This window comes from Hyposmocoma kahamanoa, unplaced genomic scaffold (genome assembly GCF_003589595.1).
Source record: "Hyposmocoma kahamanoa isolate Upper Pololo Valley unplaced genomic scaffold, ASM358959v1 63, whole genome shotgun sequence".
In the NCBI taxonomy this organism is placed as follows: Eukaryota; Metazoa; Arthropoda; class Insecta; order Lepidoptera; family Cosmopterigidae; genus Hyposmocoma; species Hyposmocoma kahamanoa.
In genome coordinates, this window is record NW_020653851.1 from 1,598,849 (window position 1) to 1,615,241 (window position 16,393).

A 16,393-nucleotide genomic window follows, 5' to 3' on the forward strand; every position below is an offset into this window, starting at 1 on the left:
CGTAATTTTAAAATCTGCAAGTTTCCTGTCGCACGATTTAAGATTTAATTAAATTAAGAAAGACCAGCACAGAAAGTTAAATGCCATAAAAAAGCCGTTTTTGGACACGCTCCAAATGCAATGAGTATGTATTATTGAAAACAGGGCCGCAAAATAATGACTTTTTTATAATAATAAGTTATAGGAACAAGTCGTGCGCCTGGTGGTAAGCGACACGCCTATCCATAACAGTTGCAGTGCCACTCAGATCTTTAAATAAGATCTTAGAGACACTGCCACTGCGCCCAGAGTTTCACCAGAACGTGTTAATTATAGAACAGCAGCCCCCTAGCCTGGCTACGCATGATAGTCGCAACGCGCGCGATAAAATTGAAATAAGCGCGCTCTATTGACTAACTAAATTAGATCTGATTGAGACAGCCAATAGCTTATTCCAATTTTATCGCGCGTGTCGCGACTATCATGCGTAGCCATGCTACGGGGGCTCGACAAGATAAATATATACTCCTATGACACACAAGTGCTTTTTAAAACGTTCGTTCTGGCAAATTAAGCGCTTTCCGACAAGTTGTATTACGCGCACTGCCCAGGAATGGCATTACTAGCCTGTAACTCCGTCTGAGCACATACAAGCCAAGAATCTTTAAGGTGCGACTGAATAGGCAACTTCTTGGTGAGATCGTCCATCGTGGACCCCGTCTTTGGTCCATGACTAGGAGTTTATGTCTAGCGAACAAGAGTAAGTCCATTTATTTAAAAAAAACAAACAAAATATGAGATGGTACACACTAGATACCTGTCTAGAAAACCTGTACAGATCTTTAACAAAGACACATTGGAGAATTTCGACAATAACATGTGGCTCAATTGATAAGAGCTATGGTGCAGCATGGTCGTGGATTCAAGTCCCACCGGGTCGAGGAATTTTTTCTATGTGTTTGATCTTTGTATTAATAAACATAACTAGTGGATTTGTTTCACAAATAAAGCTCAATAATAAAAACAAACAAAACCCTTATTAAGCCTAATACATACAACCTTGAAAGGGTTGTAACCCTAACATGCCGTGACCAGGTTCACGGCAGTAAAACAGAAAACTTCAGGTCCACAAATTTATTTAAAGTCGGTTAAAGAGAAGAAAAGGTAACAAAGAAGGAAGGCTAAAACAATACAAGGTATATATAGAAAACAGGTACATTATTATAAAACACTCCCTAACTTGATGGATATTAAGATATTAAGCAGACACTTACCCCTAAAAGGGCCGAGTTATACAGAATTACAGATACGTATTCATAGGTACAAGATAAGGCTGTAGTGGCTATAAACTTATTAAAATTGGTGATGATGATTATAAACTTAGTAAGGAATCAAAATTAGACGCGATTGAATTTTAACAGCTCCGTACGCTGTCGTCATCGAGCAGGGAGTGGCGGTGAAACGAAACAAAATCAGAATGCGAGGCAAAAGAACTAAGGAACAATAAACCGTCACAACCTTATCCGTTTCGATGAGGATTAAAACCACTGCAAGCTTCATTCTTTGACGATAATTTTCATTACAAAAAAATAAAAACCGAATTGCTCCTCTCATGTCGTTGCTTACAACTCGGAACATATTTTTTACGTCACAACAAACTATACAATTTTGGAGCCCTACTCTCAATGCACAAAATCCGGCTAGCATAGTTACGGCCGTTATTCCACTATGAATGACAAATTTTCAGTTTTGTAACGGCCCGTTTTTCTTTTACGGTCTTCGAGAGCCCCGTAAGTCATCAATGGTAGAAAAAACGGCCGTAACTACAAATTTTTCGTTTCGTTCGTAAATCGAACTAGCTAAATAACATTTTTCCGTCAACACCAAAAGTTACGTCCATTCGTGCTAAAGAGAACGATATTACAAATTACCACGAAGTATCATTGATTGAACGCTACCGCAGCGATAACAAAATAGATCCAAAGCAATTTATCAAAGAGACTCAGCAAACTACTCATATTGAGCCCGACTACTCTGTCAATGGTGGTTTCTATAAAATAAATTGGTCCCATTTTCCCTCCCTAAATGCGACCCAGGTCTGGATGTGGTATGACGGCAGCCAACCGCACGCAAGCCGTTATTATGAATTTCGTCCCGCTGACCGCCGCAATGCTTTTAACATACGTCTTTGAAAGGCTATGAATAATCCAATAACTCATAAGGTTCTTTCACTTACATCACACACGTATTTGCATTATTTTTTAACTCTCGCATGAAATAAGTTTAAATGTTGGCCACTGTGTACTCTATTTTAGGCCATGTGCGTTATACGCACACACTCAACATAGCCCCGCACAAGGGAAACCCTGTGTCTCGGATGCGATGGACATACACACAGGCAGTCACAAATTACACCCAAATTCACGAGAGAAATAAATGTAGGCCATACAAATATTTCATCCGGCCCGGGAAACCAACCTCTGCGTGGCAGTCCGGCGTGGTAACCGTTCGGCTACGGAGGCATTAATTTGCATTGATTGATTAACTGAAATGACCATTAGCATAAGGAAACAAGAAATTATAGGAGAATAGTGGTTGTATTCCAATGGGAAACGGTTGCCTCTAATATTTTTATTTCTCACAAATTTGTTTCAAAGTGTATTCCATAGCATAGCATTTAAGTTTATTTGAAAAGAGCAATCCCTGGAGTTTCTTGCTCGTTCTTCTCAGGGAAGTCAGCGTAGTGAACGAGGAGTAGCTTAAAACTGACGTTTTCAAATGTAAATTTATTTTACCTATGGAATAAATGATTATTTGACTTTGACTGTGACTAAAATGAGCTTAAGTTGAAAAGATCTGTACCACGAGTTTGTTGTGACAGTTGTCGCCAGCGACTGTGTAAATTACCTACTTCACAAACTTGTTTGGCAAATTATATAGCGCACCTAGCGGTAACAAGAAGAAATAACATTTTGTATACAAACATTTCACCCTTATTAAAAGTTTCCAACGTGATATCCCTACATTCAATCATTCCTTAATTCGTTCAATAACAAAAGCAACACAAACAAAAGCAGTACAAAAGTACATTATTACGTCACACCTAAAACCGACACCGTTAAGTAACAATATGAAACATAAGCCAATGACTAATAATACATATTTATTAACATTATTATCATGATACTGGCACAAGTACTAAACTACAGAGACTCTACATATAATGGTCACATTTATAAACATGGAAGAATAATGGATAGTAGGAACAAGAAGCTGACGGATAACGATCGGGCATTCCATGAAGTACCCAACGAGTGGCGACATACTCGGGTAAACGAGATCGTTTGTTATGCTCTATAGTTTTACTGCCGCATTAGATACTCTTACTGGCTCTATGATGACATACACTCATAGACATATTTAGAGGAGCGCTAAAAAGGTTGAACTAAGATATAATGTTCATTTGGGCCCCTGGCCACATATATCTAACATAAATCTATCTAATTCCACTGTTGGAATTAGTGGAGGCGAAGCTGCAAAGCTTTGAACACCGCCGTAAAGTTGCCTGCTTATCGGTATTTCACAGGATATATCACTGAGAGAGTGCGATGGAATTACACGATTAAATTCCGCCTTCCATCATCATCATGATCATCACATTTATATGGCGAACGGCTGTGGAGTGTAATTCCCTACCTGCAGACTTGTTCCTTGAACGTTATAACTTGGGCCTTTTCAAGGCGAGAGTGAATAGGCATTATTTAGGTGTGCATGCTCCATCGTCGACCTCATCGTCACTTTACATCAGGTGAGATGGAGGACAAATGCGCACTTACATTTTATATAAAAAAAAAATACTAAAATGTTTAATTTGAAAAAAGAATCACTTGAATCGTCTTTTCATTTCGATTAAACGTTCTTGTTATGTGACCAGTGGTTCATATCAGGGTTGTTGTGAATATCAGCATCCGCATCAGCATTCGTATACATCGATGCGGATATTCAATGCAGATGTTTGAGTCGACATGATCTTAAAAGGCACGCTGAAATAATTTACAAACCTTCCAGAAATAGACTGTAAGCCGAAAAACCAGCTTAGTTGTTTTTTTTAAATATAACTTTAATAAATTTCCATAGGCATTAAGCTAGGCAGATTTGTTGTTTTCACGAAGATTGATTCTTTTATTAATAAATATCACAAAATCATGGAAATAATAAAATACAATAATATAATTACAATAACAAAGAAAATAGGAAGCTTTTTCATTCAATAAGGATGTAAATTTTTCGCGTTTTTTTTAATACATCAACAAAACAAAATCAGCTTCTTCATCAGTTTCCGCTGATGTGTAAAAATCCTGCATCAGCAACAGTCCTGGTTCATATGAATTTTGTTAACATAATTCAAACCCTTTTTTGCTTTCCTCTAAACAAATAGTTATGTCCATAATATAATAAATATACTAAGTGGATATATTATTATATAAAACGGTGGTAGCTCACTGGAACAACGGTTAATTATCAATTGACAAATTTCCGTAATAGATTTTAAATAAAATAACCTAGGAAATAAAACGTATTTATTTTATTCATATGCAATACAATTTATAGTCTGTCTTTTTTAAAGATGAAGTAAAATGACAGTTCACAGCGCAAAAGTGTTGCCTGCTTCGAGCAACATATTTTCAAGTTTTTCGTTTTAATTCAATATAGATAATCAAATCCAGCTATTATAATTCTTGTTAAAATATATATATGAATAAAAATTCATTTGGGTGGACCAGTAGGCCAATTGTCAAAATAAGAAAAAAGAAGGCAATAATAACCATTGACTTACAAATAAATAACGCAATTAGTAATCATTAAAACGTCGTAACAGTCACAATTCAGTATTTTTTGGCAAAATTTTATCTTCTTTCATAATCTATCGACAACAACTACATAACTATTTAAAATTTAATGAAAACTAGCAACCCTACAAATGTCATTTTATTCCATCTTCAAAAAAGACAGGCTATAATAAAACTTGCCACCAACAAAATTGAATAACACCAGGTGCCTCACACGTTATTTAAAAAAAACCGATTTTTGACACTTGAGCAATATCTTTACTTTTTCAGGTTCGTCATTCTATTTAATATATACAATATTTGTATATTGGTTGTCGGAAAATTTGTAAGTCAAACCATTAAGCAACCCTAGAATAATAACGCATAGAATGATAGTTTCATATCAAACGAACTGTCACAAGTGAGGCAAAAATCAAATTCATGTAGGCTAGTTTTAGTAGTAGGTTAGTTTTCGGTTTTAGTGAATATTTATATAAAAATACAAGTTGAAACGCGTTACTTCCTTGTGGAATGTGATGTTAGTATCTATTTTATTTTTGTCTGACGTATTTTTACACTCATTTACCGAACGTTTCGTCATTTTTAACTAAAATTCTTGATCTGTTCGCGGTGCAAGTTGACCTTGAGCACTGAAGGCCCGCCGGCTCGTGTAGGCCCTTTGGGAGCTTTGGGAGCGCTTCAATTTGCCTCACTTAGCGTGTGCGGGCTAGGTTTCTATGCGTTATTATTCTAAATAAGCAACCATGTCTTTATTATTTTTCTGTATGTTCTAGTAAATAAAAGCTTTTGTAAGAGTCAATTATTATTATTTACCTTGTACTTATTATAACCTTGTTAGACGCCAGCTTCCTGCGTATGACTGATTAACTGACGAGCTGAAGGACGCGGACTGACAAGCGGTGGATTTGTGTTCCTTTGTTTATTTGTTATATCACTACGACTTACCCGACTTGTCCTATAAAGCCTCAAGCCCTCTGCTTTCATTTTCAGTACTTCCTGTATAATCTATTTACTTGAACGAGTTCATAATTAATGTATTTGCGATAACTTTTGTATCAAAAAAAACAAGCCAAGTTTTATTGAAATCGGTTACCATCCCTTAGTTTGCCACCCTTAGAGGTGTAATATTTTCTTCAAATGTAAATGGGACCAATAAGTACCCTCTTTCCAACAAAAAAAGAATCATCAACATCGTTTCACACAAAAAAGTTTAATTTTAAAAATTAAAACAACATGTTTACAATAAAATTAGAATGAAGTGGAATAAAATTTTGTCCATGTAAAAAAGTATTTTTTAAATTTGTATATTTTTTCCACATTTTAAGATTTGTTGCCCATGTTACATGTACGTATTTTGGTAGTTTATACTATATATTTATATATAGTATATATACTATATATTTATAGCGTGAATTGGAATATTTCTTTGAAAAAAAATTAAAACTAAGGTATTTTATTAATAATTTTCGTAGGAATAGTGAAAAATAGGGTGAATTCCTTGAATATTAGACATAACTGATTGATGACTACCATCTCAGTCAACTGTGACCATGGGACATGTAAAGAGTCCGAAACGTTGGTTTTGTTTGAAAAAACAAACACACCTACGCAATTTAGATCCAAAAAAATAGTTTCATTTCGTAAGTGTAATAATGGCGTAAACCTAAGAACCATAGTATATAACCATAGAGCATAGATAGACAATTATGTCAAAATAAAATATGATAACATGTAGAGCACATAATTTTAACACGAACCTGCATTTAAGCTTTAACTTAAAAGCTTCAGCTAGTAGGTTAACCTAAAATGCAAATTTTAGACCGAAATTTAAAATTACAACTAGAGAACGAATGAAGCGAGCGCGCCGCTATTCCGCTATTTCCGCTATTAATGCAAAACATAGCGGGCATAAGACTGCTATTTGTTACACAGCTTGAGTCTGTAATTAGCATGACAATTTGCATCCCGCTAGATAAATTAACGTATTTGTAACGACGCAGCTGCAGAAAATTCATTTTATGGCGAAACTTTGTTTTTCGTGAAATTCGTGTTTGAAAAAATTGCATTGTTTTCTGTGTATGATGAGTAGGCACAGAAATTTCAGTACCACTAAAGCAATTTGACTAGTGATGTATGGTTATTCTCACTATGGAAACCAAAGGACATGTTATATTGACTTATATAAATCAGAGGTTATATGTATATGATGCGTTTCGACGTTGAAAACATTAACATTTTATTGTCTTTGTTTAACTACTGCGTGCCGTCGTAACCCAAAAGAGGTAGCATTACATTGATTTGTGTCAAACACGGGAATAGAAAATACGTAACGTCATCTTAAATGCCAACTGTATTGTTTTTGCCATTTTTGGAGTACCCTTTGACATCCATATCCGGTTGTCAAAGGGAAGTACATCAAATGTCAAAACCAATGTTTCACCAAATGTTTTAGTGAATTATTCGCATGAATTGTAACAGTGAGAACAATTAAGTATTGATAAAAATGCATCGCTGCAGCATTAAGGGATGCGGCAGTAGAAAAAGCGAAAATCAACCGAAAGTTGCATTATACCCATTGACTTACAATTTATATGGACGTCGGGTCCGCGCTAAAAAGTGTCCGCACTTGTAAGGCGCTAAAATCGTATACAGAGCGCGACACTCCGCTTTAGTCTTCATTTGTTCTACTGACAGCGCGATACTGCGATGACATTACAATTTAAATTTCGAATAGGTTGACTTGGGACATTTTTTTCGTGGTTTTTGTATTAGACCCGTCGTCCATTTATTTGTAAGTCAATGATTATACCGTTATTTTTCTGTCTATAAATCATACAATAGTCCAAATATCTCATGTAATTAGACTCATTTAAGTCGTTTATTCATAACTCTTGGCGAATTTTGCTTTGGTTACTTATGATTACCTATTTGTTAGTATATTTTGATGATTGTTGATAACGATTATTTTGAGATAGTGTTGTTCTTGTACGCAGACGTATTATCGATATTCTGTTATTAAAACAATTCACTACGAGGTTTTTATTTTTTCATTATTATTATTTTTATTTATAAAGTTTACATATAAATGAAAAAAGAAAGATTGAAAATTATAGGACTGCCGAACATAAACATTGGATCATATACCATCATCGTGCAAGTTCACTTTTCGTAAAATGTGAGCACTTAAAAATGCAAAATAATAACTTCAAATCTCATATGTTATTTCCGGATATTCCCATATTTATGACATAAAACATTCCCAAATGGAATATTGATATACTGTAATTAAACTTTTATTAATCATACTTTGATTACAGCAACTATACAAATTACAAACATAAAAAACAGTTTCAACATCCAAGCCATCCAATGACGATATTGACTTATCTATAATTATGGTACAACACTAAACCCGCCTTATGTGTGGTACAATTTTGGTTTAGTTAGGTACATTTATTCCGTAGATAGGGCAGCTCCTTTCCTTTATTTTTTACCATCCTTTAAGGTTATTCTACATTAATTAATAGATGTTAAGTGATAAGATCAAATCCAATAATGTGTTTTCGGGAATTACGTGCGTAATTTCATTAATTTGAAATTTACCATGAGCTTTTCGGTGAATGAATTTATCACGATAAAACCTTCACGTCGAAGAAGGTTCACAACACTGGGCAAAAATGTAATGTCCCTAACATGCATTGGGCTAACGTCGCGGACTATGGCCTAAGCCCTCGCCTGAGGGGAGCTGTCCTCGGCAATGAGACGTAAGTAAAAAAAATGGTGGAAGTAGAGTCATAACAACGCACACACCCATGGCCCGGCACTAGGGAAACCCTGTATCGCGGGTGCCATGGACCCACAAATAGGTGAACAACCTCAAATTACACCTAAACTCATAAGACAAATAAGATATTTCTCTCGGACCGGGAATTACACATGAAACCGCTGCATGGCAGTCCAGCACGGTGACGGTTATAAATTGGTTGCTGATGATGATGAAGAAATCAATTATTATGCCATGTGATGTTGATAATTATAAGTATTCATAGAAAGTACTGAAAAGTTTCTAAAACAAAGGATAGACCGAGTTGATAAGGGGCGCCACCAAGGTGGAAAAAACGGAACATCAATAATGTTAACTGATCTTGAATCAGCTAACTTGAGAGTGGAGAATTGAAAAGAAAATTCGAACTAAATTTGTATTGAATTGATATTCAATTATTTTTTGTTTAATTACTCCACTAGTTTGTTATAATTATTAATACAAAGAACGAACACTTAGAAAAAAATCACAGAGTTATGAAATACTTTCTTGGATTTCTCATACATGGCGCTATGGCCAAAGAGTAGTTGAAAACCAAATCCAAAGATCCGACAACAAGCACATAGAAAAATTTGTGAGGTCCGCAGATTCGTTCCGTGGCTTAGCTGGCATAGCGTTTGCCACGGTTTACTAGAAGACGTCGATTCGAATCCGGCTGGATCGAAGGATTTTTTTCTAAAAGGATTGAAAACAAGTGAGTGTGTTAAAGGTGAATAGAATTATTGAAAAGTAAGTACTTGAGTACTTACTTTTCAATTTTCATTTATTAGTTTTAGACTTATAAAACCAATGCGTATTTAAAAATTTTGCCCGGCATTTCAACTACGTCTTACATAATCTATCAAAGACGGAGGCAGGTAATTAAAACAACCAACTCTGCTGAGTTTGACGACTTAATAGTATTTTATGCAATCGTTGCTTATGCTTAAGCCTTATGGCTCTACAACGGAATGGCAACTGTCAGTTTTAGCACGGATCTTATTTCACACCCGCGCATCCCGCGTTTACCGAAATTTAGGTCACCCTTCAGGTAAATGCTCGTTAAAAAATAACTAGACCACTAATCTTAGTTCTGTAAAAGGTACTGACATTCTAAACAGTTTATCTATAATAAATATAAGAAATTGTAATGTAGAAAAGCTAATACAAATTAATATATATCTACAATAATCGTAGTAAATTTACATATTTTGTTCTCTAAAAATATTGAGATAAATGCACGAATGTACAGAAATCCTACCAGATTACTTCTTTTTGAAGACTTGCCTATTAAATTATTTAAAACAAAATTATATGAATTGGTGAGGGGTATATGTAAGTGTTAGGAATTTTTTTAGTAATTATTGTTATCGAGTTCTTAGGTTTTCGCGATTGTTACACATAGGAAATGAAACTATTTTTTCGGATTTAAATCGCGTATATTTGTTTTATGGCGAAACATGTTTGTACTCACTATATTATATTTTGTTATCTTGACTACCATGTTTGCAGCAAATATATGGTTTGTTTTGATTTGAGTAAACATAAAACTATCGATAAAATTATCGTCAACAAGAAAGCACTAGAAATATTTTGTACGTGACACCAAAACTTCTATGTCTGATGATGAGAATAATATATCAAGAGGACAAGTGAAGGTAGGATTAGGTGCCGACAAATATTGTTACTGCGTCTGAACAATAAGGTAAAGGATGTTACAGAAAAAGATGATAAATACCGGTAGCGAAGGCTTCATATAACACAATATTTCGTCGGCTTACATAAGAAATTTATTTTGCAACTTGTACGTAACGCCACAGATTATAGTTACCACGTCACAGATACTCACATCACTCTCATACAAAATCGAAAATATCTACGCTATAATAGCCTATTAAATCTGACTAATGACACCAAGCGCTCACTACGGGGAAAAAGGAACCTAAGCACGTGACGTAGCGTGGAAATAACGTTGTACATCGTATGCAGTCGTACGGAGCCGAATGCTCATAAATGCAAGACTTGAACGAGCACTTGCGCGAACGTCGGCACAGTAGGCACTTATTGCGTAAGCTTGAGCGAATGATGGACCCGTAGTAATGCTCACATTAGTGATTGGCGGCAAAAACAGGCACAAGGAGCTCTATACTACGGGCGCAGTGGCAGTGCCCCTAAGATCTATGCGATTTAAAGCTCTGAGACGCACGACTTGTTCGTCACTTGATAAAAAAAAATGTCCACAACTCAAAGTCCACGTGCTTCTTTTGGGTGTGGTGGATGCACTGCATACTCGTGCCACCCAAGTTCCTCCAAGGATCTCAGTACCCTCCTGGATTTACTGAAGATTTCGGGGAGCGACCGCGGCACTCCAAGGTACTTCGCCCTGTTGGCTACGCCGGAGCATTGCAGTATGATGTGCCGTTTCCTCACCCTACATGCACGCTCTGCAAAGAGAGTAGTCTTACTTAGATTGAAAAGGTGTTTATTATATGGACCACGACCCATTAGAGTGGCAGTTCGACTGCGTAGCTTTTAAAATTTGAAATTATGAAATAATATACATACTTCTACATTGAACTTTGTCCTCTATCTATCTATCTATCCGATCGTGATCGGTTATGGCGACCACTTCAACTCCTAGTTAGTTGGCACTAGTGCACTCGAACATGACTAATGTAGCCAATCTCGCTGCGGCAACCCTCGTGCACATTGAGGGCCCATGACTACGCCGCCAACGTAATTATAATTAATGGCGGAGGTTAGACGGTCCTTTATCTCGTCACGTTTAGTACCTAGTTCATCTTTATGCCGCTCTTCAAACTTGTGGACTTGCCTTTTCACAATCCCCGGTTATATAGGGCGCATTGCTGCCAAATTTTCTCATTCAGAAGGCTCTTGTTTGTCCTACTGCATGTGTGTTAGAAACTAGATAACGAACAGAGAGTACGCGTCGTCTTTACAACTAAGAGGGATGCCACACGGTGCGTTGAAACGGCTCGCGGCTACGGACAGTAGAGCTCCTTAAGTAACAATAGAGCTCCTTGTAAAATAGATTGTCCAGGGAAGCACTGTCACTTTACCTATTTCTGCAGCCAAGCAGTAATGTTAATATTACTGCGTTCCGGTTTGGAAGGGTAATGGTGTTGGTGAAATTATAGGCACATGGGACTTGTCAACTTATGTCCGTCCCATCACGTGGTATAAATAAAATAAGGGGCCAGGAGACGAAGCGGGAAGGGGTGCTGCAGCTGCGTTACGTTTTGACATCGCATTGCTCGTGTAGCACTTGAAATCGTAGCGGTTCGTTGGCCGGTGCACCGGTAGTGTCCGTGTACCATCGTTCTTAGTTCCACCCTCACCGTTCCACCTTCGATCTACTAGAAGGCCGGAACATTCTATCCTTAAGTCATTGTCTTAAAACACCCATTCGCACAAACCACTAGCTTCATCCTTTCTAATTAATAGGTATGACAAAGGAATTCAATGCAATACTGGCACCTGTATTCTGCTAAAAAACTACAATGTAGGGCTGTTCGAGACTAAAGTGAATAGGCATTTACGGCCATATTGTCGCTTAACAAAGAGAAAGATTGTGGACAAGCATCAGAACGAGGGATCTATTTTACATAAAAAAACATAGGATACTTCTACAGAGAAATACACTCATAAGAATTTCATCGCAAATCCACACATCCCTACAATAAAAATAGATATCTTATTCGCTGTGTTTTTTATTTAAAAAACGGAAAAAAAACGTTGCCTTGAAAAATATCTTTGAAAATATCCTTGGTATAATAAAACCAGATATGATCATACGTCAAAAATTATTAAACTCATAAAAACAATACGAACTACATGAAACAAAGTTGTTTAAGTGAAATTTTATAATTTATAAAAATTTTTTTTGTAAAATATTGACGGTTATCGTTCTAGGCTAATTTCGTTCGTAGAATCTGGAAACTTCTCTCTTATACAGTTGTTATTTTTCATCACACTTGATTGTAAATAGTGTCATGACGTGCAGGCAAAGTCGACCGTAATGTCGTAAATTACGGGCTTCATCATATGGATTTATTACGTCAATTAAGTAAAAAGTTTTTATGCTAAAATTTGGAAATATATTTATTTTATATCTAATACATTGTGGCTGCATGCGTCTGTGCCTTTTATAACAGTTTAGTTCGAGTTGTGTTATCTGTGGAACAATTGCCGGCAACCTGTTTAAAAAAAAAAACAAAAATCCAACCATTTGTAAAATTTGTAAATGTTGTGTTGTGAAGCGAAATTCATTCATACAAGAAATAAATTCGTCACAAATTAGATAAAAAACATTACATGTAGCACGAGCGATAAAAATTACAAAGCGTCTAACAGTCCCATTAGTAACTTATTTATTTACCGCCTTTAATACACAATATACTATTGCAGACGTCGTCGCCTTATTACACTAAGTGTGCGCTATGATAATTTACACGTCAGCTGAATAAAGTTAAAATGCCTGTTGTCAAGTTAAAATGTCTATTAAAAAGGCACTACAATTCTGCCCTATAGTATTAAATCACTTTTCAAAAACATCCAGCCTCATTAGAGCTACAATGGAAAATAATCAGCTAAAACAAGCCGTAACACAGACCTCGTTACAGCTTGACAGCACATTACTGTTAGAATTTACGGCGCCGGCGTCTCATGTCGTTGCCTGCCGCGAGTGTTTTGGGTAAAGACTTTGAAATTGTTCTTGTCGGAGCCCCTTTCTTACATCAAGTTTGTGGTTCTGTGGACGAAGGACAGATATTTGATAAAGGTAAGACGTTTTGGTAGGTGATCAACAAATGCTATTGCAGTATTTGCTGCAAGGCATTTTTAACCGACTTCGGAAGAAGGAGAAAGAAGAAAGAGGCTTTCAATTCGACTATGGGGTGTATGAAGGGAGAATTCAGTGTATGCCATCGATATGATAAGAAGAATTAGACTGTTTTTTTTTTGGTATAACTTACGAGTTTACTGCATTTGTGAATCGATTCGACCTCAGTAAACGATCTCTATGGTCGAGTGGCTTACACACCGGGTTTCATGGTGTCGCCATCTCTGTTTTTTATTTATTTTTGATCCCGGGGTCAGGACCCCAATTCAGTACTCGTAGATATTTTAACCGAATCGTTAGATTAGATAACGTTCTCAGAGCGAAGGGCGCTTTCTGAGCTATTCAGAACAATTAAGTTAAACATTAGATTCGAAGTCGGATACGATATCGTTATCCAACAGCGTTTACGGAGTTAGTCGGTGAAATGGATTATAAGAAAAATGAAAATCTTTTTATACGCACTTGTATGACTTTAAAAATCTAAAATATAGGGATGCACTATAGTCCATCTGTTTAGGTACTTAAATAAATGTAAACAATCTTGAGACGTCTATTTAATGAAATATACATTTATAAAATGATTTTCCCTTACCTTCAAATACAAAATACAAATACTTAGCTTCATATGAAATTGCATGCCTTTTTTTATACCTATTGATTTGTACAGCATGTGTTTCAATAAAAAGATGTATCAAGATTGTTTACATTTAGTTAAGTACCTAAACCTTTCGACTATAGTCTTGTATTAAAATAAATTAATAAAATTGAACAAAATCCAGACTTTATTTAAAATAATAAGAGATTTCCATATTACAATCTTACTTTGTAAACGATAGGACGTTCGGTAATTTTCATTCGATAACTGTCTGAATAACGTTTGTAGCCCTTGCCGATCGAGAACCTCGACTAAATCGTACAGGTGTGACGTCATTTCATCCGAATCGGTCGGTAACTGGGTTATTAGAAGGTTCTGAATCGACCCCCAATGCAGAAAACTAACTTTTCTACATTGTCTCTGATCTGGGTGTTTGTGGTATCGTCGTTGTTTCCGATTTCCATAACACAAGTGCTATAGTTATTTACTTTGAGATCAGAGCAACGTATGTGACGTTGAAGAAAATATTGCACCTCTAACGGTGAGAGGATGAATTCGATTTATTGGATTTCAGATAAACTTTTGAGGACAGTTTTTTTTATTTTATATTATAATTATTATTATTCGTTGATTGTCTACTGAATTTTTTAAGCAGCATATCGAGTTCTTAGGTTTTCGCGATTGTTACACATAGGAAATGAAACTATTTTTCCGGATTTAAATCGCGTATATTTGTTTTTTCAAACAAACCGACGTTTCGGGCCCTTTACAGGTCCCATGGTTACGGTTGACTGAAATGACGAAACGTCGGTTTGTTTGAAAAAACAAAATATACGCGATTTAAATCCGGAAAAATAGTTTCATTTCCTATTTTTAAGTAGCAGTTGAGGTGCTTGTGAAAGATTTCGTCCAGGGTAGAAATGCCATCTTACCTATTTCTGCCGCCAAGCAGTAATGTCAGCGTTACTGTGTTCCGGTTTTGAAGGGTAAGTGTGCTGATGAAATTACAAGCACATGGGACTTGTCAACCTACGTCTCAGGGTGACGGGCGCAGTGGCAGTGCCCCTAAGATCTTTGCGATTTAAAACTTTCAGTGGCACTGCAACTTTTGTGACCAGGCGTGTAGCTTACCATAGGGCGCACGACTTGTCCATTACGTCTCTGGGTATTATTAAAAAAATGTTAAATTATTTCTAATGATTACATTCTTGTTTTATATACGATGTAATTTGTAAAATACTCACAAGACTATATTACTAACATCTTAAACAACAATTTTTAATTATTCATCAGATTTTACTTTCGTATTTGACACTATAAACAAATCAAACAAATCAAACTCCACTCATGTTATTCTCCTCGCAATTCTGACTGTTCCTGTCTTACTGTTGCCAAATCTACCAATGTAAAATATTTAGGAGTGATGCTTGACGACAGACTCAGTTGGCGTGCACACATAGACCTCACGACGTCACGCTGTAGAAAACTAATATACGTTTTCAAAAAACTGAGATATGTGGCTAATCTTGAGCTACTGCGTACAATATACTACGCCCTTGCGCAGTCGGTGATGAGTTACTGTGTTGGAGTCTGGGGTGGTGCCTGTAAGACTCACTTACTGACTTTAGAAAGAGCACAAAGATCCATACTTAAAGTTATGACTTTTAGTCCGTACAGATTTCCTACTACATCGTTGTATGACAAATGCCAAGTATTGAGTATAAGACAGTTGTACGTTTTGCAACTAGTAATCAAACAGCACAGAAACACTCCATACTGCAAAGACAATTACATCAAAAAGCGCACCCGCACTAATGTGTGTTTTTCCATTAAATGTCGCACAGCTTGGGCAAGACGTCAGTTACTATTTATGGCTCCGTATCTGTATAATAAAATTAATAAAACTTTAAACATACATCCGTTAGCTGCTCGTAAAACTAAACTTAAAACTAAGAACTGGCTATTAACCTTAGATTACCATAAAACTGAAGCCTTATTGTAACAATTGAGATAGAAAAATAAAGTATTTGCAGGTAATAATAATGTAATAGACTCTATACTACTAACGCGCGAATGTATATTGTCACACAAAAACGCAGGCACACACACACCTACACACGCGCACATGCACGTTCACACACACTCTCAGTAAAACATATAATATGTAATTTATTTAATAATGTTACCTATTAAAATTGTTAAGAAATAGCTAATGTAAGGTCAAATGTTTGAGAGAGGACACTGACTCCTGTAACACAGGTTATACCTAGCTCAGGTGTCAGGGACTTCACTATTGTGTTGTAACT

At 36.1% G+C, this 16,393-nt stretch overlaps 1 protein-coding gene across 1 annotated transcript in view; it reads left to right on the forward strand.

Annotated features, from left to right (window-relative positions):
- Positions 1-3,231: 3,231 nt before the first annotated feature.
- The window catches only part of LOC113229906 (neuroligin-3-like), a gene marked incomplete at its 3' end in the record, with an annotated part of 161,969 nt that continues 148,807 nt past the window's right edge, over positions 3,232-16,393 (forward strand). Inside the window, exon 1 of the mRNA XM_026463598.1 lies at positions 3,232-3,309. Coding sequence (XP_026319383.1) covers positions 3,232-3,309 — 78 coding nt within the window. The remainder of the gene's footprint in view (positions 3,310-16,393) is intronic.